Raw genomic sequence first — 26,220 nt, 5'->3', positions numbered from 1 at the left:
TTCTCAGGCAGGGTGGTCATACAGATAGGCTTTAATTCAATTTGTGCTATGAATGACTGGTGCTGCATCATTCTTTTTCTTTGCAGAAAGTCTGCCTACCCCTCCCTCAACCCAAGCATCTTTCCATTTAGATAAATTTGGTTGAATCAAGACTTAGTCGTACATGAAGTAGACCCACTGAAATCAGTGGATCTACTCTAAATATGACTAAGTCTGGATTCAGCCCACTCTGGTATATAATGATGCAATTGCATTAGTGAAGAGGGGAATGTCAACTAAGTGTACCAAGGTTACATTACAATTCCCCAGCTAAAGGTTGTATAATCTATTTAACACAATGTGTTTGCTAAATATGTACTGAATTAAAATGTAGCAAATTGCATATTCTGAAATCGATGCAGTGTGATGCAATTAATTCCTATGCCAGGATACTGTCTCAGAACTACCAGCATATCCTAGCCATGGCATTTGCTGTAAAAGAGATCAATGACAATCCTGAAATCTTACCAAACATCACCCTGGGCTTCCACATCTATAATAGCCATTTCAGTGCCAGCTGGACCTATCTTGCTTCAATGGATCTTCTTTCCACACGGGGCAGACTCATCCCTAACTACAAGTGTGACATCCAGGACAATCTGGCAGCAGTAATTGGGGGACCAAACTCTGATGTCTGTCGTCACATGGCAACCATGCTGTGCATGTACAAGATTCCACAGGTAAGACCTTTGCACGAATCATAGCAGTTTAACAAGCCATTCACAGGTCTCCTGCCTTCAAAGTTGTTTGGAGATGGCATGGTTGAAATCAAGGGACAGAATTGGTTTAAATGTCAAATCCTGTGCAAGAATTAATTTGGTTCACTGGACTTGTAGGGAAAAGGAAACAATCCATGACTGTTCTTTTATTCATGCATTGAGCCAACAATATGAAAATGGAGAGCATCATCTGTACATTTTCTCAGGTAGGGATGGCTGGAACAGTGTATTACCCTCCATCCACTTATGTGCTCACTCATAAGTCTGTCCTGTCCTGTTTTCTTGCTAATTTGCATTGTTTCATTTTTTTTTGGAAAAAAAAATTACATAACTATTCACCTTTAAATATGTATTTACATAGCGTTTTTGAACACACTTTCTCTCAAAATAAGCATTTTAAATACACATTGATACTTTTTTTTTTAACTGAGAGATTCATGAAATATGAAAGTCAGTGTATAAATAAATTCCAGTCTGCACACTAGTCCAAGAGGTGCAGATCAGGTCCATTCACATCAGAAATGGCAAAAATCAATTCCTCAAGCATACTTACTCTTAAACCATGTCAACATGCGTAATGATCATCCAGCAGTAAAGCTTTTCCTGGTCATCAGACTGCAAGTGTATATTTGCACATTTGAAAGATTCAATATTAAAACACACACCAACACAAACTTGGGCTGGGGAGGGGGACATGTAAAGGAATGGTGTGACAAACAGAAATTTGCACTTCCAATCCTGCGAGGTAAGACAGACTGCAACTCAGCCGTTATTAGCAGTGTAACTGCCACCACCCATGTGATTAATAACTCTTAGCAATATGGGAATCCAGGTTTGTGCTTATGGAGAAAGGTAGGCCCCTTTTCCAGAGCTTCCATTAAACTCCTTATAAATCAGGAGGAATAATTCCAGAACCATATACATCAAAGACAACTCTTCACACTAGGAGGATCAGTAGTGTGTGTGTGTGTTTTGTTTTTTTCTATCCACATGGGACAGGATAGTACTGCAATAGTTTTACAAGTTGTTGTTTTTTAATCACTAAATATTGGTGGTGGGGGTGGGGGAAAGTGAACAGGAATATGATTGTGTGACTGGCTGGTAGCAAACTTATTGTGATTCTCTATAATAAGTGAGTGAACAAAGGATATCAACTCCAGATAAAAAGGAATTGTAGAAGCGACTGGAGTTTATTTTAGTTCCTTTGCCTAGCCTAAAGTTGTCCTCACATGCACTGGACTTCTTGGCATACAACAAGGCAGATCTGGCCACAGTGATCCATGCCTTAATCACCTCCCATTTAAACTACTCCAACACTCTGGGTATGGGGCTGCCCCTGAAGAGTGTTAAGAAACTGCAGCTGGTGCAAAATGCCTCAATCAGATTGCTTTCCGATGTGTGTTGAAGACCATTTTGCATCAGTTTTATATCAATTGCACTGGCTTCCAGTTTGATGGTGCTGATTACCTACTAGTGTGGCCACATACACGTAACCAAAAAGTATGAAATGCATCACCCGCCAAAGATGTCAAAATGGCACAGATTTACACAAAATTTGCATATATTACTTTATATGTATAGGCACAACTTTATAATGTAAACAGAAACCCAATATATCTCACCCTACTGAAGAAAACTATGACTAGGTGACCTGTGTGCCTGCTCAGTTGGCTTCCAAGGTGATAACTGTTGATGGGCAACTCCAAGGCCCCTACTGATCTTTCTTCGGATGGTTCTTTATTATTTTAATCGGGTTTGGAATAGCCCTCCAAACAGAAGATGCATTCAAGTAGAGGATTGTTCTCTGTAGAGTACAGAATATGACCACTTTCTTATTTAAAACGCCCTATGTGGTTTGGGGCCAAGTTATCCAAAAAACCTCTTCCTCCTATAAGGACCTGCCCAAAGGTCACAGTCATCTTCAGAGACCCTGTTGTGTGCCCCAGTACCTAGAGAACCTAAGATGATGGAAGCACAGGAAGCCTTTTCTGTGGCGCCACCCTGACTCTGGAATTCCCTCTGTAGGGAAGGTTAGCTTAACCTCACTTTTTTTTCAGTTTCAGCAGGCAAGTGGTGAAAACATTCTTGCTCTGTTCAGCTTATAATGGTTTTTAAGATTGATTCCGCTCTCTGAGGTGCTTCTTTTAAAGTTTTGTGCATTGCCTTTAGGTCCCTTTTAGAAGGACAGGAAGGTGATTTGCAAATATTTAAATAAACAGATAAGTAGATAACTGCCTGCTTTACAGGCATCTCTTCAGCTCAGTGCTGCCATGATATCGTGTCTCTTCTCCATGCCTCCATCAAAGTGCTGTAGTAGTAAATTTTGACAGGTACATATCATAACAGCCCCGAAGCCTCAGCAGAGTCCAAAAATGCAGGCAGCTGTGTTGATCTTTACAGTTTAAACAGTGTATGGTCTGGCTATCTGAAAGGACTACCTATGTTGTTATGAACCTCTTTGGTTATTAAGCTCTGCAGGAGAAGTCCTGCTGAGGACACCTTTGCACCTTTTGGGGAGCTTTCTCTTGTACTGCTTCTAAACCATGGAATGTTATCCCTTTAGAGTTACAATTGGACCCTGCTCTCTCTCTCTCTCTCTCTCTCTCTCTCTCTCTCCGCTTTTTGAAAAATGTGTTAAGAAACATATTTTCAAACTCACCCTTTAAATTGCTTTTAGTGGGTTTAATGTTATCTTTATGCTTTAGCATGGTTTATTGCTGATTTCCATGTTTAATGGTATTGTTGCTTTATTTTGATTTGCCCTGTGGAAAGGCAATATAAAAATATTTAAAAGAAATAAATACATTTAAGATATAGGCATCAGAATTTCAAAAGTGCTTGCAGTCACACACTTGCGCGAGCGCGTGCACACACACACACACACACACATTTTGTTTTGAAGCCAACTTTCCCCTCTCTCCATTATTATTATTATTGTTGTTATTATTATTATTATTATTATTATTATTTTAAATTTAGCTTACATATGGTTCTGCTCCAGTGATGAATAATAAAATCCAAGCAGTTTTCTTTCACTGGATGTTCCCAAGCGAGGTCCATCAATATGAGGGGATTATCCAGCTACTGCTGCATTTCAGCTGGACATGGATTGGGATGATTTGTCATGACGATGAAAATGCAGAGAGATTTGTACAGAATGTGCTTCCTATGTTTTCCCAACGTGGTATCTGCTTTGCTTTCATAGAAAGATTCCTCAAACTAGCTTTTTCCTCTGAGAACCCTAACAAGGTAGATGAGCAATTTGAATCTTATGGGCGTGTTGTGAGAAGCACTGCTACGGTGTTGGTTATATATGGTGAGATTGAGACAATTATTATGTTGAGAATATTGCTCAGGATGTCAGAAATTGATGAAGTACCACTGAAGGCAATAGGTAAAGTCTGGGTTATGACAGGCCAGATGGATTTCACATCAATCCCCCTTCAACGTAGTTGGAACATAGACTTCATGCATGGCTCCTTATCCTTTGTAAGTCACTCAAAGGAGCTGTTGGGATTCCAGAAATTTCTTCAGATGAAAAACCCAATCTTGGAAAAAGAAGATGGCTTCATCAAAGATTTTTGGGAACAAGTGTTTAACTGTTTGATGCCCAACTCCATGGTAGAGAAGACTGAGGAAAGCTGCACTGGGGAAGAGAAGCTGGAGACACTTCCTGGATCTGTCTTTGAAATGAGCACCACTGCCCATAGCTACAGCATCTACAATGCCATCTATGCTGTGGCTCATGCACTGCATGTTATGCATACATTCAAACTGAAACACAGAGCAAGGGCAGAAGGAAGGAGACAGGAACTTTTGAATCTGCAGCCATGGCAGGTAAAATCCTGAGCTGATAACAGCATGAAAGTTCAAAATTGCTGATAACAGCATGAAAGTTCAAAAGTATGCATGGGGGGAGGGGTCTGTAAGCTCCAAAATATATGGACTCTGACTGCAGATTGTGTTAGAGTCTACTTTTGGTCCATGAGGTGCCAGTTGGGTAAATCCTGATAAAAATAAATGAACTGAAATGAATTTCTCATGCATCCCTAAAGATGAATTTTCCCTTAAGGCAAGTGATGTAAAATATTTCAGGTCATCTAAGTGGAGTTAGTCTAAAATAAGGATACCCTCAAAAATAGCAGCTATATAAAGAGACCAAGCTCCCACTGTGTTTGGCATTTTAGGGCATTGGGTGGCCTCAAAAGGGGACATAACTGACCATCAATTCAGAGTGAAGGCAATTTGATGCAGGGAACACTGTCTTCACTCTGAATTGGCATTTTCTGTCCTCTGTGACATAATCATGTAGCCAAAACTGTTAGTATTCTCACAATATGATCCTGGCTGAGTTGTGATCGCTCAAGGGATAAAAAGAAGAAGCCACTGTAAAACAATATTGAAACAGCAGCAGAGAATGAAAACAGCCAAAAACTCATCATCATCAACAACAAAATCTACAGGTGAACTTGATGTTAGACATTTTAACCCCATGTAAGCACACTCATTTGCATCAAAATCCAAAATGGGAGAAATTTCACCTTAGCTCTAATAAACTCTCCACTCAGCTTCACTTTGATGTTCTCCCCCACAGTTTTCACCTTTTACTTTCCTGGGTGCACACAAACATTACTTTAGTCCCTCTGTCATCTCTGGTCCAACAGGTTTTTCAAACAATAGAAACAGCTGTAAAACATTTTTTAGAAAAATGGGATGCTACAGTCTGCAAGCTTTCTATTATTATTATTAGTAGTAGTAGTATTAGCGTTATTTAATTCTACTACTACTACTAATTACTAATGCTAGTAAAAGCCTTGAAAGGGACCATAAACCAAAGCACTCAGCAATTAGAAATTATCACACTTTTGCTTTTCCATCTTTCAGCTCCTGAATGTGTTGAGGAGTATCTCATTTAATAACAATGCAGGGGAAAGGCTTTCCTTTGACAAAAATGGAGAATTATTAACTGAATTTGACATTATAAACTGGGTCACTTTTCCCAACCAGTCCTTTCTTAGAGTAAAAGTTGGAAGGATAGATGCAAAGTCTCTCCCTGGCAAAGTGTTCACCATTTGGGATGATGACATTGTATGGCCTAAGTGGTTTAACCAGGTAGGTTTCATATACATTTCAAGGTATAACCACTCCTTTTCCCAATGGCCCAATGTGATTTACTGTCTCTGTGTTGTGGCCACTCCCTGGAAAGAAAGACAGACAGAGAGAGAGAGAGAGAGAGAGAGAGAGAGAGAGAGAGGAACTTGTTATTGGATAAATTGGGGCCATAACTTTATCAACTTTAAACATAACATATCTGCAATATAATTTCTGACTGTGTGGGACACTCTACTCTAGTAATACAGTTGACAACCATGCTACTATCCCTGCATTAACATAGGGTGAGGCTGATCAGCAAAATCCATTACTGAACTAACTTGGCAGTCTGCGTGCACCTCACACTCTTGGAACATCTCTACACCAGCCTAAAATCCCACATTTAAAATGGGGCTTTCTGCTTCTGTTTTAAATGCAGGATCACAACAGGCTCCCTTTACATGTGCTTCCTTTACCCCTTCCCCTTTACCCCTCCTTCTTCCCATATCTGAGTCCTCCATTATCTTTCATTAATCTAGCTCCTATTCTTGCAGCTTCTCCTTTTTCACGAAGGGAACTCAAGTGTAACACAAGTGGGGCAATTTGATAGCTCATTATCTCTGATCTATTTAAAAATGGAATAAAGGTCACTTAGTGCAGGAGATGCCCTGGAGGTTCATGACATCATCTAAAGGGCCCACAAACTTTTGTGAGTGAGCAATCTCTAGAGTAGGATAAAAGTTCCGTGTGAAGAAGCCCTTGGGGAAGCTATCACAATGTCCCAGAAGGACTGTGCTGCTGGCTGCCTGGACCCAATGCTCTGTTCATTTCAGTATTGGTATCCCTGCAGATACCTAGGCCACTGGCAAAGAGAACCTGCTAGGCACAATGTAAGCTTTTATAGTTCTTGCTAGCTCCACTCCTGGCCAGTGTCAGGAAACACTGGATAAGTGTACCTCTGATTTTGTATGTTCTGCTCCAGTTTGAGCCAGATGCAACAATCCCTCACCCCCAACTCATCCAGGTTGGGTGGATGGAACAGAACTCTGTCCATTCAAACAATGGTTTGTAACCTACATTGTCACACAGCAAACCCTGAAGCAGTATTACTGTACAGTGTTGTGGCCACTCGAGATATATCATCATAGGAAAACCAGCTACAACAAACAAATATTTTAGGAACTGCTACAAGCAAAACCCATAGTATATAGTAAAATAAATTGTAAGATATAACAATGTGCTGAAGTGTGAGGAATGCATAGCCAAGCAAACATCACAGATTGCATCACAGGGTAGCCCATTAAGGCAAATCACACTTTAATGTGTTCCACTAGAGTAAGCTTTCAGGCTCTGGGCATAAGACCTTATGCCCAGAGCCTGAAAGCTTATATATCTTGCAATGACTTCAGTCATTGTCAGAAGTTCCAACTTTTCTCTCTAGAAGTATTGCCATTATAGTCTGACCTTATGAACCCATGTCATTATACTCTGACCACATGCAGTACCCTGATGATGGTCCTTCTATGTAGCAACACCCACCCTTTGGAAGACCCTCCCTCATGCAGTTCAGGAGGCAGAAAGTGCAGCATCTTTTAAATGCCTCCTGAAAACATACTTGTTCACCCAGGCTTTCCTTGGGCTGTAATTAAATTAATCATGCCACTCCATTTTACCACTTCTTGAATTGTTTTCTTATTATAGCTGGAAGTGTTTTTAATGTTGTGTTGTTAGTGTTGTATTTTAAAGTGATTTTACTATTTCTTGTGAATTGCTGAGGGATTTTATTATATTCAGCACTAATATAAGTGCCACTAATACATACATACATACATTTCCTAACAGTAGAATAAGCATTGCATATAAGCTCTAAAACAAAGCAACATCAATATAAATGTTAAAACATTTTTCTCGTGCCTTTATGATCAGTCACAGCCCATTTCTCTGTGTAATGAGCACTGCTGTTTGGGTTATAGAAAGACAAAGAAAGATGGGAAGCCATTTTGCTGCTATGATTGTCTCCCATGTCCAGAAGGGAAAATTTCAAACCAAACAGGTAAGATATACAGTTTGCTCAAAATTAAAACACACACACAACAACAACACACAAACAACAACAACATCTTTTGCTGTGATTCAGAATGTGCATGGTGTGTAGACACACATTCTCCTGGTCTTTAAAAACCCTCTCACATAACCAATGATGTGTGTGTGTCTTGTTTGTATATCATCTCACTTGACTGGGATATATATAGTCCTTACTAGGAGCAACTGACATACTGCAAAATATTGAGCAAACCTGAAAATGTCACTATTTTGTGACATTTTAGGTGATCCTAATACATGTATTGCCAAACTATGACTAATTAAGACTGAGAAGATAGAAAATACACTTTCAGATATTGATCTAGCAGTCCTCATTCAGATATTTATACTACTGAAATGTATCACATTACAGCTGCAATACAAAGAAATCCACATTTATTTATTTATTTATTTATTTATTTAGATATGGATGCCTGTTTTCAGTGTCCGGAAGATCAGTATTCTAACAATGACCATGATGCATGCATTCCCAAAACTATAAGTTTCCTGTCTTATGAAGAACTCCTAGGAAGAAGTTTGGCTATTTTTACAGTTTCCTTTTCTTTCATCACAGTTTTGGTGCTTTCGACCTTCATTAAGCACCAAGACACTCCCATAGTGAAAGCCAACAATCGGGACCTGACCTACACTCTTCTCAGCTCCCTCCTGCTCTGCTTCCTTTGCACATTTCTGTTTATTGGTCAACCACAGAAAATGATGTGTCTCTTTCGACAAACTGCTTTTGGTGTCATCTTCTCAGTGGCTGTTTCTTGTGTGTTGGCCAAAACCATCATTGTGGTTCTAGCATTCATGTCCACAAAGCCGGGATCCAGGATGAGGAAATGGATGGGGAAACAACTGGCCAGCACTATTATTGTTTCTTGCTCCCTTATTCAAGCTACTATTTGTACTGTGTGGCTTGCAACATCTCCTCCATTCCCAGATTTTGTAATGAGTGCAATGGCTGAAGAAATTGTACTGGAATGTAATGAGGGGTCAGCAGCCATGTTTTATTGTGTACTGGGCTTCATGGGTTTCCTGTCTATTGTTAGCTTCACTGTGGCATTCCTAGCCAGGAAGTTACCTGACAGTTTTAATGAAGCCAAGTTCATTACCTTCAGCATGTTGGTGTTTTGCAGTGTTTGGTTGTCTTTTGTTCCATCTTACATGAGCACCAAGGGAAAATACATAGTGGCTGTGGAGATCTTCTCTATTTTAGCCTCCAGTGCTGGATTACTTGTTTGCATTTTTTCCCCCAAATGCTATATTATTTTGCTAAAACCAGAGCTGAACAAGAAGGGACAGTTAATTAGGCAGAATAAAAGTACGTAATGGTCTGTCCTATCTAGCTAACATTAGCTATTACAAATTCAATTAATTAGTAATTATAACTAAGTTTTTTCATAGGTTTCAAAGTATCTTGTATAAGTTTATCTGGAAAGGGGCATGTGTTTTCTTTCATTAGACTGTACATGTAGTAGAAATAGTCAAATTAAATTAGAGTGCACCTACACTGAAATATTTGCAATCTCCAAGAGAATAACATCCTGGCAGCCATGGACATAAAGGATCTATACATCATTGTCCCCCAGAGTTATAGATCCTAATTCAGGTTCAGTTTCTTGACACCACTATGCAATGATGTGATGGACACCGCCTTGCATAAGAGACCCAGAAACCATGACACATCTACATATTTGCAGCTACACCCTGAGTGCACCCTAAGATCTCATCAATATAGCCCAGTGCTACAATACAAATGCATTTATTCTAATCCTTCAGAAAGAGTCACACACTTGATGGATCTCTAACCAGCCTGTAAGATCCACCCAGTAAAGTGAAAAAAGCAGACTGTCAAGGCTAGGTTAATAACTAGGGGTAGCCTATTATACAACACACCCAGAAGAGAAAGTGACAGTATTCACCACGTGTTCTCAGCTGCAGCTACATCTGAGTCCCTAAACTAACATCTGAAAAGAGCCAGCCAGTTTCAACCATGGGGACAATTATAGCCAGACAGATGGACAGACAGACAATTTGGGATTCATACTGGGAAACAAAATGGTGAGATAATCCTATTCGGGATCCCTGGAATGATGCCAACTTTACAACTGCTCTAGGGGACACTGTTGAACTAATCAGAGTATAGGGCCTTGTTGCAAGGTTAGTACAGTACAGACCCAGAAAGGAAAGTGTTCACTCCTACGGCCTTCAGGTAAAACCCCTCCAAAATATAATCCATCAGCTACAGTCTGGAAAATTATATTTCTTTAGCACAGTCCATGGGTTGTAGGCCTAACCTTGCACACACAGACAACCCTCAGTCTAAAACTGCTACTCAGCAGCACTAATGGACCACCTGATAGAAGAAAGTGCTAGCCCAATACATTTTGCTGCCTGAGGTGAAGGACAATATGTGCCCCATTCCATGTACAGAAATTGATTGGATAGGCAGATGAATTTTATTTCAACATTGGTGATGTGAAGGCATCCCCCACTGTACCTCAGGGTGGCAGGCTATTTTTCGGAGCTCAGGGAAGGCTTTCTGACACACACAGCTCTGTCCCTTGTGTCAGGAGTTACAGGAGGAATATTCAGGGAGGCTGCTCCTGCCCTGACACACACCTCAGAATCTTCTGCCTGAGATGGTTGCATCAGTTTGCATAATGATAAGGCCAGCCCTGGTACGGGCAGAAATCCAAGGGAAAGGCCCAAAAACAACAAACCCAGGTCCTGTCAAATCCATCTCCATATTCACTCAGGCAATAGTACTTTGGGATACAATAACACCAACCAAAAAGATATGTGCCATTACCTGCCATCAATGCCCTTCTGCTGACAAATGAGAAAAAGGTCAGTCTCATATATGCAATAATAATGATAATGATAATGATAATGATGATGTACACAAATCTGATATTAAAAATGACAACGTACAGAAGTCAATGCTGAAAAAATCCTTCTTGAAAGTACTATCTGCTGCTGACCTGAAAGTCACTATTCAACAACTAAAGAACTTCAAGGGGAGACTCACACATGAAGTTTGTTAAGCTAGAATTTATTATTACGTTGTTTCTATTTGTTCTGGACTCAGTCAAGAAGACCAGAGTCTTCTCTCCCACTTTAGATATGAAATTCTTGTAACAAACAACCTAAACAATTTAATAATAACCATCTCTCCAGAGATCTAATCAATCATTTATGTGTTCAAAACAAAAGGAATTCTCATTGGGCTCCTGAACTCTGTATATCCCAGGGCTCAAATAATCTCCAAAGAATTCTTCCTCCCAATGAAAAACTAATTATGTTAATGGTAGATGTGACACATGAATGTTCTGAAAGTGTACAGAGAAGCTACAGTCTTCTACACTAGCATGATACTGTCTCACTGTGGTGCGTGTGTGTGTGTGTGTGTGTGTATGTGTGTGTATGTGTGCGTATATATATATATATATATATATATATATATATATGAAAGAAGAATACAGTCTATCCAGGTAAGAGCTGCAGAGGCTGGGCAAAATATTTCTTTCTGAAAGTGCCCCATACTCCATGGAACATTTGGATATATTCTACCTCTGGATCAATTAGGGCAGTGCCTATCAGGGTGCTTACACTGTCACCAATTTTGTTGCACCCACCAGTTCCCTTCTGCAACTGGCAAGCGGAACCCACCACTTGCAGAATGAAGATTTGGCACTTCTACGAGCAAATGGAAATGAGCAAAAACACTTGTTTCTGGAATAGGGCAGGTCAGTGGAGCTTATAAAAGGGAGCTCTCCGGACCTGTCTCAATCCAGAAATGAGCATTTCCACTTGTTTCAGGGCTTCCTCTAGGAAGTGCAAAATCTCCTATTGCACAAGTGGTGGGTCCCATTTGTGCAAAGGAATAGGTGGGACTTATCACTTATGCAAAGGGGCTGCGGTGGCTTAGTGGTTAAGACGCTGAATTGCAGAACGGAAGGTCAGCAGGACAGCAGTTCAAGACCCGAGTGCTGCGTGACAGAATAAGCTCCCATCTTCAGTCCCAGCTTCTGCCAACCTAGCAGTTCGAAAGCAAGAAATTGCAAGTAGATAAATAGGTACTGCCTCGGCGGGAAAGGTAACAGCGTTCTGTGCAACTCGGTGTTCAGTCATGCCGGCCACATGACCACGGAAGCGTCTTCGGACAGCACTGGCTCTTCGGCTTAGAAATGGAGATGAGCACCACACCCTAGAGTTGGACACGACTGGTTGGGGACATCTTTACCTTTATCACTTATGCAACAGAATCAGTGGCGTGCAAAACAATTGGAGGTGGCCTAACCACCTCACTGGATACTGCTCTTAATTTCCAGCTGCATTGCTCAAATGCTCATTCCTATATTCTTCCCTAACTGGCTGTGCTGCTGAAAGAGTGGGATTTTTAGGCAAAAATGGCAGATGGATCCACCAAAGGGGAAAAAAAGTGCTGTACATACGTGTGGAAAGCAAACCATTGTAATTTTTACAGGGTGTGTGTATAATTACAGGCACAAGGTGGAGGGGGTGGGGGAATAAAACATCTTTCTCACTTTCTCTTACACACTGTCTTGCACTTCCTTAACTTCCAAAAGCAGCTCTATCTGGGGCAATTAGCAGGTGATAATAACACCTAACCATGCCAAGTAATAATTTCATTGCATAATTCTTGCATAATAACTAGTGGAAATGTGATGAACATGCAACTTTACTTGACATGCATATAAACACAGTATTTTTAATTGTATTAAAGGAGCCTGTCATAATCCTGCAAAGAGAACAGAAGCAGAAAGCTCCAGTAAAGTTGCTGGATTTTAGCCTGGTGTAGAAATGCTCACTGACTTCCAGTTACAATTAGAATTGCAGAGTAGCAAAATCTAAAATTAAAAAGCGGATTTGTGTGTCTGTGTCACAATCATGTTTACTAAAGTTTATTTTTATTTTTATTTTAATTAGGACATAGCAAGCTGTTCTTCATCTCTTTGTTTTTGTCCAGCACATACTTCCAAGTCTCTCATGTTGATGTTGACAAGGAGCTGAGGCTTGTGAGGGATACTTAAGCAACAAAAGAGATCATGTTTGACTATGTTTGGAGAAAGAAGAAGAAGGGGTAGGTCTGCTGTTTGAGGAAGAAGGTGATCGGTTAAGGGGAGATGGAAAGAAAGTAGAATTACTCATGTCCTTTTTGCCTAGGTTTGAAATAGACACATTTTATACAAACCTTATTTGTTTATTCAATAAGTAAGCAATGGTATTTCTAAAATACAACTGGCACATATTCATCACCAATCCTTTTGGAATGACTTATTTAAATGATAACCCTCACGTCAGGGGTATCCTACCTATACTCAGTTCATCCTACATCAGTGCTTTGCCTTTTCTCTAATAAGATCATCATATTTTACATGAACCTTGATAGCTTCTCTCTCTCTCCTTTTTGTCTATATGGTATTATAGGAGGAGGAAAAACAAGCTGCATATATAGCAACTGGCTTCAAAGCTGAGAACATCACCAAACTCCTTCAAAATTGTTTCATTCCATTTTGGAATCACTGACCAAGCATTTTGATTTGTTTTCTGTTTGCACAGAGATGGAAAACCAAACAGAGGTGCGTGAGTTTATCCTCTTGGGTCTGACAAAAGACAGTGAACAGAAACACATTTTCTTCATACTGTTCCTGCTGCTCTACATGGCCTGTGTGGTGGGAAATGGGGCCATTTTGGCAGTTGTCCTGTCTGAGACACGGCTTCACACCCCCATGTATTTTTTTCTAGGAAACCTCTCTTTTCTGGACATATGCTGCTCTACAGTTATTGTACCCAAAATGCTGAGTGGCTTCCTATTGCAGCACCAGTCTATTTCCTTTATTGGTTGCTTTGCTCAGCTTCACTTCTTCCACTTCCTGGGCAGCAGTGAAGGCATGCTTCTGGGTGTCATGGCCTATGACCGCTATGTAGCTATATGTAACCCTCTTCGTTACACCATCATCATGAGTAGATTGTCTTGCCTTATGCTGGCTGTGGCTACCTGGACTGCTGGGTTTTTTCATGCCTTGATGCACACAGTGGTGACCTCCCAGCTATGGTTCTGTGGTCCTAGTGTTATCCAGCACTTTTTCTGTGACATCAAGCCTCTGCTAAAATTGGCTTGCAGTAGCATTACCCTCAACCTCACCCTTCTTAATGTAGTCACCAGTTGCATTGCTCTGGGTTCCTTCTTTCTCACTCTCCTCTCCTACCTCTACATAATTTCCTTCCTCTTCTTCAAAGTCCAGTCACGGCAGAGCCGTTGGAAAGCCTTCTCCACTTGTGCTTCCCACTTGACAGTTGTGTCTCTTTTGTATATTCCAGTTCTTTTCAACTACATGTTTCACTCTGCTGGTGAGTCCTCTGAAAGGGAGATGAGCATCACTCTATTGTACAGTGTAGTCACTCCAGTTTTGAACCCCTTGATCTACACTTTGAGGAATCAAGAGGTCAAAACTGCTTTGAGAAAAACTGCATGCAGGAAATGTCTTTCTGGAAGGACATGAATACATTATTCTAGGCAGAAAGACAGAGCTAAATGTATAAATGACAGCTAACGGTGTTCTGTCACACAACTTGAATGAATGAATAACAGAATCAAGTATAGGAAGGCTTCATTTGCAGTGGTCCTGAAAATGTTCTACAAGACAATGTACACAGGGTGCTATCAAGGATATGTTTAAAGCGGCAAAGACTGATCTTGATAGCAAATGTTGGAGTATCTAGGAACAGTGAACAGATTGAACTCATACCCCAATTGTATCTAACTGTACCCTTTGCTTTCTTTATATTTGACAAATAGAGATAGAGATATGGATAGAGGCATTTAGATATAGTTACACACACTCATTGACACACAACTGAACACATTTTGATACACTCACACTTTGCTCAAAACATGCATGTAAAGCATTAACAAAAGTACTGTATAGTAAGTAAAAGTAGATTTTAAGTAATAATAGTAAGTCATTAATCCCTGTAGCTAAATGCTGGTAGCAGTCTTGTGAAAAAAACAAACTAAACAACAATCAACCCTAGAAAATGAAACTATTGCAAGAATACATAAGATATTTTACCCAACCAAATAATTAGGGCTGTGCACTGCTTCAGTCTGAATCCAGAATTCTGAAGTGAATCAGGGTGATTCAGAATGCTTCAGTCTGAATCTGAACTGGGTCTGGAGCAGTCGGAAGCGGGTTGGAGAGATCTGAAGCGCTTCGGATCACTTCAGACAATTCTGAAGCCCAGACAGTCTGTCTGTGCAAATGTAACAGCTTGCTAGAGAAGAGAGGGGGAGAGGGGGAGTTGGGAGGGGGGAACTGAGCCTTGGAAAGTGACATCTCAATGTGCTAATACAGCTAAACTTAGTTTTAATCCAGCAGTTTGTTTCCTTGCTTTGTACTGTTTGTTCTTTGGCTCTGTGTCCTTCTCAATTACTATTTCTTCCCTGTCTATTTTTCAGCTCTCTCTAGTCTTATAAAAAAAATAAAAGAGTACAAAAAACCCCAACAACCCCTTTTCTCTTCTGTTAAGCTTTAATGTTATTCCCCTTCCCCTCACCCCTTCGCTTGTAGGTAGGGTTTTTTCTTTTCTTTTTCTTTCTGTGTCTGCTTTTCTTTTGGTCTTGTGTGTGTCTGTGTGTGTTGTGTGCGTGTACTAGGGACATACGAAATCCCTACCTGGCTCCATGCCAGTCAATCTGCAGTGGGGGGGAGGCACTCCATCCCTCCCCCCGGAATCTTCCCCAGCCGGCTCCACTCCATGGCAGCTCCGCAGAGCCACTGGCCGGGGCTGGCCACAGCTGGAGTTCCGGCTGCTGCCGGGCTGCTGCGGCCGCAAATGGTGGCTGCGTAGCGGCTGCCATTTGCATCCTTGCAGTAAGCCATGATAGGCTATGTAAGTATTTACGTAGCCTATCACGGCAAAAGGCAGCCACGCAAATGGCAGCCACTATGCCATTTGCGTGGCTGCCTTTTGCCATCATAGGCTACGTAAATATTTACGTAGCCTATCTCGGCTTACTGCAAGGACACAAATGGCGGCCACTACGACAGCTGCCATTTGCGGCCACAGCAGCCTGGCAATGGCCGGGAGACCAGCCGGAGTTGCTACCACATCCGCCACTGCATCCGCCACCGCCGGAGCCGCTGGAGCCGCAGGATCTGCCGCCAGGTACATTCCATCACAGGGGGATTCCGCAGGGTGGCGGGGTGGGGGAGGCTGTTCCACCACAGATTCCGGGGGGGGGGGCGGATTCTAAAGAATCCAGCCTCTCTGGAGTCCATGGTGGAATTCTCTGACATCCCTAGCATGCACCTACACATTATTGTGCACAAGCAAACAGTGTGTGTCCAAAGCAGTACACTAGTACACAGTCTAATGTGGGGCAAAGCCCTACACAATACACATAATATGAAGCATCATCACTTTTGCTGATTTTCCAAGACACTTTGCCTGTCGCTTGTTTTCCCTTGTGGACATCAAATGACCATAAGAAGAATATGATCAGGCTAGGCTATATGTATTTTTTTTTAATGTTTGCTTCATCTTACCCTTCCTGGGGAAAGGGGCTAGGGATGTATGAAAGTCACTTACCTTTTGCGGATTATGTTGATGGTGGGGTGGGAGGTGTTCCATCCCTTCCCCCAGAATCCTCCGCGGCCAGCTGTGCTCTGCAGCAGCTCCGCGGAGCAGCCGGCCAGGCCCAGCCAGGCCAGAGCCGTCCACAGCCGGATTTCTGGCCGCAGAGGGCTCTGGGTAAAAAACAAAAAAACAAAACTGCTTTTTTTTTTTTTTACAAGCCTGGGAATGGTGGTGACAGCAGCCGGTCGGAAGACCAGCCGCCTCAGCTACCGCCGCCACAGCCGCCGCTGCAGCCGCCACCACCCAGAAGATCCGCCACAGGTAAGTCTTGTCCTGGGGGGGGATCTGCAGGGGGGCAGGCCGTTCTGCCACGGAGTTCGGGGGGTCTGCCGAGATCCGTGGCGGAATTCTCTGACATCCCTAAAAGGGGCTGCCAAAATGATCAGGGGGCTGGAACAACTCCTCTGTAAAAGGATTCAAGCTTTGGGCAATTTAATTTAGAAGGAAGGCAATTAACAGGGGAGGTTTATAAAAGTACATCAAGTAGAGAAAGTGCAGTGGTGCAGTTAATAAATAGGCCCCACTGAATTCAGTCAGTGTGACTTTTCCTGGTAATGTCTATTGCAATTTGCAGCCAAAGAGATGTTTAACTTTTCTTTCTTCCCTTGATGAGAGCCTCAAGTCAGTGGCAGATTCAGGACAGACTACAGGAAAGGACTTTTGCACTTCAAAAAACAAAACAAAACAATCCTACACCAGAGATTAGGGATAGTGACCTCCTCATTGTCATTTTAAACACCTTCTGATTAGGATCTCTAATCCCCTGTGTGTGGCTGACAGGTTTTTTTTTATTTGTTTGTTTAACTTTTGTTTTAGCTTCTGAGAAAAGAAAGTGTTATGCATGGCTAGCACAAAAACTACTGGACCAAACTGTCTGAAGTTTGGACAGTTCAGTCATCTCCATTGGAGCTCTCAGGTCACCATATTTCATGTATTTATCATAAAAACTGGGGGGAAGTTATGGTTGTTTCTGTTTTCCAATTCAAGCCAATGGAAAAACATAACATCCAAATCATTCAGATATCTGAATCTCAATTTGGATCTGACACCGAAGCGAATTGGATCAGGTCCGAATTGGTCCAAACCGAATCAGGGCTGATTCAAAAGAACTGAATCAGCCTCCAAAGCAAATGGGGGGGGGCTCCATGTGCATCTCTACAAATAATCCAATTCTTGAGATAAGGAAGAAAGTCATTATGCTCACAGGTGGGATCACTTGTCCTTTGGGGTGTGAAGCAGATCAACAAACCACTCCTTGGAGTTTTCTCTCCTAGGAAGCTGGTCTTTTGTGAAGCTATTGGGTCTTAATTGCCCATTCAAGAACAGGTCACCCCCAAAATACTTTACATTACAACAGGGATAGCTCACAACTATATATTGTTGCTGAGAAAATTCATTCCCAACCCAGCTACTGTGAGGATTGCAGCTTAGCTCAGAGGGAACAGGACATTCTGAGGGAGGTTGCAGATAACATCAGCATCTCTGCTGATAAAAGTGCCTGTGCTGTGTCCCTTTGAGCTCTGGCTCCACTACAGCACTGTTCTACACAAAACAATTGTATTCATAATTCCACTGGGGATCAGGGCCAGCCCAAGACACTTTGCTGCCTGAGGCAAAGGCCAAGCTGGTGCCCCCTCCCATTCCATGCACATAAGCTGAGCCAATTGGCAGCTGACTTTTACTTCATTACTGGCCATGGGACAGCATCCGCCACTGCACTTGAATGCAGCAAGCAAGCTTAGATGGTGCACAAAATTCATGGCACACGAAACTCCACCCTCCAACAACACCCACATGGCTCACTGCCTCCAAGCCAGCATCTTCAACCTCAGGCAGCCACCTCACCTTGTCTAATGTTAGGGCTGGCCCTATTAGTGATTTATTATTGAGGCCTATGAAACAAGCCTCCATTTCTGATTTTGTTCTAGCATGACACATCCACCTCTCCATCCACCTTATTTTCTTACTGTCTTTGACCACTTGTTCACACAATATCCTTTACAATTACAAGTGTATGATATAATTTACAAAAATGATGTCTTGCGCTATTTCTTCCCATATTTTCAATAACGGAAAATCAGATAAATGACAGCTCACCCTCATAGGTGTGACTAATGCAGCCTTTCCCATTCTGGTGCCTTCCAGTTGTTTGGATGACAATTCCCAGCATTCCTAACCATTGCCCATGCTGGCTATTGCTGATCAGAGCTGAAGTCCACTTATCTGAAGGGTACAAGGATGGGAAACATTGGACTGATTTGCAAAACATCCTCTTTATTCTCTTCTTGATTCTCTACTTGGTTTGTTTATAGTGCTGATTGAGCCACAAATCCATACCCTCTGTACTTCACTCTTGACCACCATTATTGACTGGACATCTGCTTTTCCACAGGCACTGTAACCAAGATGCTGATTGGCTTCCTCTTGGGGCAACAGATTTTTTTTTTTTTTTTTGCATGTGTCACTCAAGTCCATTTACCCACTTCCTGGGCAACAGTGAGGATTTATTCCTAGGCATCATGGCATATGGCTGCTATGTGGGCCAAACATAAGGCCACATCTAGAGTTCATCAGCAACCACTTGCTGAAGTGCCTTGCCCAAGATGAGGATTTGGACAACCTATAGTTGTTTTCATCTTCTATATGCAGGTTAGATTTATTCAGGAGTGGCCTGCTCTCTGCCTCTTTTAAAGAGGCTGGTGCCACCCCTTCTCTCAATGAGGAATTTACAACATCCTGGACCCATCTCTAATCCCCTCCCTATTAAATATAATAAGCCAGGAAAACCAAGGATCAAGTATACAAAGATACATACCTTAATATGACCAATCTCCTTGTCCATATCCTCAGGCCCCAGCAACTGAAACTCATCCAGCACAACTAGACTAGAGAGTGTTCTGGATACATTTGTAACTGGAATCACACTAACTGTGGAGTCTAAGTCATGAGAGATACAAATAACTTTATCATAAATGTCTCTTGCAAACCTGTCATAGAGTGCCATTGGGTGTACAACTCTTCCCCCCCTCTTCCCCCCCCCCCCCGGGCTAGATTACAACAGGTGCTTCACTGCCTGGAAATGCTCTACTAGATGTTACTGTGAAGATGCAAAGGAATCCTTCTTTGCTACCTTTACCTCCACAAAATTCAGTTGAATTGGCATTGGCACCAAACACACAGCACACATTACATAGCCTGAAAATGTCTGGCACAATTTGGAGAGACAAATGCCGTATCAAAAGACCGTGAAAATGCTATAAGGTATCTGCTGAGAGTGTGGACTAGCCTTCCACAACCTGATGCCCTCCAGATATTTTGGACTACCACTCCCATCCTTCCTCACCATTGGCCATGCTGGCTGGGGCTAATGGGAGTTGAAGTCCAAAACTTGTTGGAAAAGGGTGTGTGGACAGTATCTGAAGAAGTGAACACTTTTGACAAGCTGAGTGTTGTTGTGTACAGAAAGTTGAACACATCTCTGGCTGATCTGCCACCAACCTGTAGCTCCATCATGGCACACATTCAAACAGCATTCATTATTATCAAAGACTTGCTCTTGCTCACCCCATTGGACCATGATGACTATGCAATCTGCTCGACTACATTTGGCAAGAAATTGATGGTGTTTTGTAGTCACCCAGTGCCTTATTCCTTTACCAGAAGAATTTGGATGGGTGCAAAAGATGCCACAAGGACATGCAAATGCAAAATGTTCTCAATGATATGATGTACTTTATGCAAGTGTGAAAAGCTGTGTCACAATGCATCTTAAATAGCAAACTCAAGTTCAACAATTTACTTGCATTTGTCAATCACTATTGCATGCTATTGCTTGAATGTAGTCTCTGATTCAATATTATGAAAGGAATATTTGTTTTCTTCATGCTTATTCTACTCTTCCTCCAAGGAGCTCAGAGTGGTATACATGTTACCCTCTCCTCTTATCCTCATAACAATCCTGCTGAGGTAGGGTAATCTAAGAGATGGTGACAGACTGGAGTGCACCAGGCAAGCTTCAAAGCAGAGCAGGGGTTTGAATCTGGGTCTTCCTGCTCCTAGTCTGGTATTCTATCTACTAGACCATACAGGTGGTAACAGTGACTAAGGGCATAATCCTATGCATGTTTAGACAGAGAAAAGGCCTACAACTCCCAGCATGCCCCAGCCAGCATGGGTGGCTGGGGCATGCTGGGAGTTGTAGGCCTTTTCTCTGTCTAAACATGCATAGGATTGCACCCTAATAATAGTTCTTCTACCTTGACTAAAAAAGAAAGCCTACAATTTGCCATCAAAATGAGCTTTCTACATGCATTTGTTCATGAGCTATGACATATCCCTATTCACATCAGCCATCTTGAAAAATGGCAGCTACAGTATTTATGCACCAGAATGGGCCTGTCTACCCAAGTTCAATGTGTTCTTACATGGGCCTGAGAAACATACAAACTACAAGATTCCTAAGCATTGTCTATGCTGGATGTTGCTATTGGGACTTGAAATTCAAATTATCTGGAGGGCAATAGGTTAGGAATGGATAGACTGATTACAAGGGCCTGAAAAACATACAGACTTCAAGATTCCCTGCAGATTTTTTTTTTTTAATTATTCTCTCATCTACTTTAGCATGAGCTATGGAATAACACAGATACTGCCTCACTATGGCACTGTTTATTTTATTTTATTTATCAATTGACTGAAATTAACTTGACGGAAAGAAGGCAGGGGCAAGCCATTTCCTTTTGAAACTTTTTCTGTACTCTATAGAACTGATCTGCACAAGCCAAAGCAATAGATACAAGTATTCCTAGGATGGAGATGACTATCATTCTCTGTGGACAATAATGGTTATCAGTTGGGTTCTTTTAAACTGCAATCCTAGTTTCAGTTGCATGATAGATTCACTTGCATAGACTCCATGGCTGTGTTTCCATGGGGCTGGTGTTGAATGGCCATGACATCATGGAAACAAAGAGACCTCACCACACAGCCAGGTTGGAGCAAATCAGACTTTTGTCTGAACATGCATAGGATTGCACCCTTAATCTCTGCATTTATATACTTTAATTCCCATGGGCAAAGGCTGCATTTTCTCTTGGGTTCAGGCCATCCTTTGACAGAGGAAACTTAACTCCAAACACCCTCCATTCCAGGGTCACAAAAGCTAAAGGAATCTTGAATATCTGGTTGTCTACCACAGGAGTTCTGGCCATCTCTAATTATATCATTCCAAAACATGACAAAGACACTCCATCTTTCAATAAACCTATCCTCCAACATTTGTTCTTCTCTAGCTCTTCTATAAGTTAATTTCATCATTACTGCCACATCCCAGATTGTAAAAACAAACAACAACAACAAACAATCAGACAGAGGAGGGGCAGTGCCTTTCCCCCCAAAATGAAGCTATTGAGATTTTTGCTGCTGTCAAATATTAATTACTAATTTCCTTGCATGTTGGAGCTTTTGTGAACACAGAAATCCCTTAATACAACATGTTGAACTGAAAGGTCATCCTGCATTAAGATATTCTGCTTTTATTTAATTAGGTTAACATACTTTATCTATACCTTTACTGAACATCACCATTAAGGGCTTTTTAAATTATTCATATATTTCTTTTTATATTAATAGATTGTCATACCAACTGGCATCAAAGCTTCATATCAGTCTCTACATTCTGCTGTTTGTTTGTTTTTGTCAAGGTTGCCATTCCATTCTGGAATCACTGAACAGACAGAAGTGCACGCATACACTCTCTTTCATCTGACAAATGACAGTGGACAGCAACACATTGGCCTGGCTCACACTATCACTGCCCATGGGAAGTTTTGGGGCTATGAGTGGTTTGTGAACTGTGGCAACAACCCACCCTCCACTGGGTTCACACAATCACACGTCATGATAAGCTGTGGCAAATTCACATTGTGGCCTGAATATTCACAATGCCTGCTGGCATAAGCCACAACCCATTGTGCCTTAAATTAGTGATTGTGAGAATCAGCCTGCTGTTCACATGGCCTGTTCACTAGGAAATGTTTTGGGGGTAGATCTGACTGAGCCACACGTCATCTTTTGTTTGTTTGTTTCTAGGAAATCTCTCTTGTCTGGACATATGCTACTCTATAGTTATTGTGCCAAGAATACTGAGTGGCTTCTCAATGCATCATTAGTCTTTCCCCCTTACTGGCTGCCTCAATCAGTTGTATTTCTTCCAATTTCTGGGCAGCACTGAAGACGTGCTTCTCGGTGCCATGGTGTATGACTGCTATGTAGCTATATGTAACCCTCTGAATTACATTGATACCATGAGTAAATTGGTTTGCTTTATGCTAGCTGTGGCTACTAAGACTGGTGTTTTTTTCCCCCAACAGCCTGATGCACAGTTTGGTCACCTCCCAGATATGGTTCTATGGCCCTAATTGTATCCAACACTTCTGTAATAACAAGTCCCTGCAAAAATTGGTTTGCAGTAGCATTGCCCTCAACCTCACCCTTGTTTATGTTGTCATTGGTTCTTTCTTTCTCAATCCTTTATTTTTCATTTTTCTCTCCTACCTTTATATCAGCTCCTTCCTCTTCTTCAAATTCAATCATGTCAGAGTCACTAAAAAGCTTTGTTCTCCTGGAAAGCTTTCTCCTCCTCCTAGATGGGCATCATTCTATTTTACAATGTATTTACTCCAGTTTTAAACACATGTGGAAGAGAATCAGGAAATCCTCTGTCACATCTCCCCCTCCCCCTCTCCCTTACACACACACTGTGTGTTACTTGCCTATAGTTAGATGGATTTACCTTGAAATCTTCTGGTTTTGCGTCAGTCATATGGTTTAATTAATCAAGTGTGGAATACACAGACACACATTTTGGCTTCTGCCCTCATCAGTAGCTGTGCTGTTAAATGGATACCAGGAGTGGCAGTTTGGAATGCCTGGACATGAAAGTTCCTTAGGAGAAAACAAACAAACAAACAACACAGAGGTGGTATAATGCTTACAAATTGTCCTGCGGATTAAGGCCATTGGGACTAAGAGTTCTCAGTCTATAGATCCAGAAATTTTCTTTTTCTTTGTCAAGCACATCAGTGTCTTTTGTTTGTTCTATTGGAAACAACTGTAAATCTAAGAGACTATGTGAAGGTGAGTTGAAATGTCTTGCGTCAGGCTGCTCCAGAATTTTTGTAAGAATTGCAGATTTGTGGTTATGGAATCTTGTTCTTAGGTCTGTTGTTGTTTTCCCTACATACTACAACATCCCCCCATTCAATTAAATAAACCCCATTAGTAGAAATATATGTTAATGACTGTCTCTAATGCGATAAGTTTTGTTAGTAACTGTGCTCCTGAAAGAAGAGGTTTCTTGGAGGTAACTGCAGGTAATGCAATGTGTTGATTTGCAATGGTATGATCCTGGGTTGCACTTGCAAGTATCTTGTTGAAGTGCAGCTTTAACTAACAATTTACACAGATTCAGTGGCTTTCTGAATGTGATTCATGGTGGAGAATTAATGGCTTCCATTAAACTAGAGCAATAGAGAGACATCTATAGAGAGAAAGGGAGAGGAATGGGCTACACAATGAACAGTTAGTGTTATCATTACTTTATTATCCTATACAGTGTAGATGTTCAGTGGGGTTTGGTCTAAAGATTTGTGATAGTGGGAAACCAGGTATTCTTCTTCTTCCCACTAAAAAAGTTGATGTGTTGTAGAGATGGATGCTTCCCCCACCCCTACATTTCTCAATATTTTCATCAAGAGAATGGAGCCACACATGTAGTTAAAAAGACAGTCTTATCAGTGAATGCAGTAATGGGTTTGTTTTCTTTCACCACTAAGAAAGATAGAGGAATTCTGTTTCTGTGTGCAGACATTTTTGGTGTCACAATAAAGAATAGAGCAAACAGTTCATTCCCTTTAACTTTCATTTGATATCCTGAGCTCTCATCTCAATTTCAGGTGCAGCACAGGAAGCCTAACTGGGGAAGCAAGGGTAATTTAATTGCATGGAAGAGAGAGACATCGCAGACCAGGTAATGTTTGAATATACTGATCTGTGCTGATGTACAAGGAATAATATTTGCAGGTCCCAACTAATTTACACAGTCCACAAAAGGCAATCATCCCCACATTTCTATTTCAGCTGAGTCAAAGGATCCAGAGCCACAGCTTTCAAAACTACTAGGTCTGGGCCCCAGCACCAAGACTGGGTCTCATAACCAGGAACAACTTGGCCCAGGGGCTCCTGAGGCAGGAGGACCAGAAACTGCTGCAGAGACTTATGTTGGATTCCACCAAGGAGCCAGCATCTTTGTCCCTAGAAGCCCCAGGCTGGGTGTCCTCTCTCCTCTGGAGCCTTCTGTCACTCTGGGTCTCCTGCTCACTGTCAGGTGGAGTGGGATACCATGATCCAATTCAAAGAATTAAGGACCCTTCTAAGGAACTAGTATGCTATATATGAAATGGACATTGGACATAGGGTTCTTATGATTTTTAAAACCAAGCTCATGATGAATCTGCCAGTTTATATTTCTCTGTTTCTCATTTTTCCAGCCTGAAGATTGGAAACTTTTGTTTTGTTTTGCTTTCCTCAGAAAAGTTCTCAAAAAATGTCATACTCATTTTTGTGTGCATTTCTGCTTGTACACCCATTTTTATCTGAATTTTTGCCATTCATATCCCCCCCCATTTTTCCCTAATACAATGCATTTTTAATGTCAACACCCTGGCTGATCTGTGGAATATGGAACTGGACCATGCTGATGACACTACTGCTCCAAAACACCCCCTCCCTCCTGCCAGGTCAGCTCCCTGGTGTAACAGGGAGTTGAGGACAATGAAACAAGAAGGACATTCGTTAGAGTGCCATGTGAGAAGAACTGAGGAGGAATCCAACAAAACATGGGTAAAAGACCATTTAAAGACCTATGCTATAGTAGTGATGCAGCAAAGAAAGCTCTCATTTCTACCACCATCACATCTGCACAGAATAAACTGGTGATGCTTTTACATACTGTGTGAGGCCTCCTTTGCCAGAATGCTGGAGGGGGAACTACAGCAGACAGTGTCTGCTGTGAAAAATTTGCTTTGTTCTTTGTGGATGATGTTGCTCAGATTTGCCTTGACTTGCACTCCAATATTGGGGCAGGTGAGAGTGATGTAACTTCGGTAAGTGTTGGTCCAGCTGTTTTGGATTATGTTCAGCTTCTGGATCTCAAGGAGGCAGACAGGATATCTGGAGTGGTGAAGGCCACCACCTGTGTACTTGACCTTTGAACTTCTGGGCTGATTAAACCAGCCAACATAGGACTCATGCCATGACTAATGGCAGTGATCAATGACACTTTGTGGGATGGAGTTGTTTCCTCTTCCTTAAAATAAGTAGAAATATGACTTCTATTAAAGAAACTCTCCCTTGACACAGGAGATCTGTCTAACTAAATGTCAGTCCATTCTTGGCTAAGGTGATAAAAAAGGTGTTGGTGTTGCAGCTCTAGATGCATCTGGATGAAACTGATTAACTAGACCCATTTAATTCAGGATTTCATCCAGGATATGGAACTAGGACTACTTTGGATGCCTTGGTGAATGACCTATGATGGGAGCTGGATGGGGGAAGCACT

General features: G+C 41.6%; 2 protein-coding genes across 2 annotated transcripts; both read left to right on the top strand.

Moving 5' to 3' along the window:
* Positions 1-449: 449 nt before the first annotated feature.
* On the top strand, positions 450-12,971 carry LOC146341432 (vomeronasal type-2 receptor 26-like). Its single transcript, XM_084807444.1, has 6 exons — positions 450-719; positions 3,738-4,595; positions 5,643-5,870; positions 7,776-7,902; positions 8,356-9,255; positions 12,928-12,971. The coding sequence occupies exons 1-6, from the start codon at positions 462-464 to the stop codon at positions 12,969-12,971; spliced, it is 2,415 nt and encodes an 804-aa protein (XP_084663570.1). The 5' UTR covers positions 450-461.
* A 551-nt stretch (positions 12,972-13,522) lies between these two features.
* Positions 13,523-14,464, top strand: LOC146341431 (olfactory receptor 12D1-like). Its single transcript, XM_084807443.1, has one exon. The coding sequence runs from the start codon at positions 13,523-13,525 to the stop codon at positions 14,462-14,464; it is 942 nt and encodes a 313-aa protein (XP_084663569.1).
* Positions 14,465-26,220: the final 11,756 nt, after the last annotated feature.

The sequence above is a fragment of the Heloderma suspectum genome, chromosome 6 (genome assembly GCF_057233095.1).
Source record: "Heloderma suspectum isolate Gila_16-S chromosome 6, 16-S_ref, whole genome shotgun sequence".
NCBI classification, from domain to species: Eukaryota; Metazoa; Chordata; class Lepidosauria; order Squamata; family Helodermatidae; genus Heloderma; species Heloderma suspectum.
The sequence above is the reverse complement of the archived record's forward strand: the minus strand, read 5'-3'. Positions and strand labels throughout refer to the sequence as shown.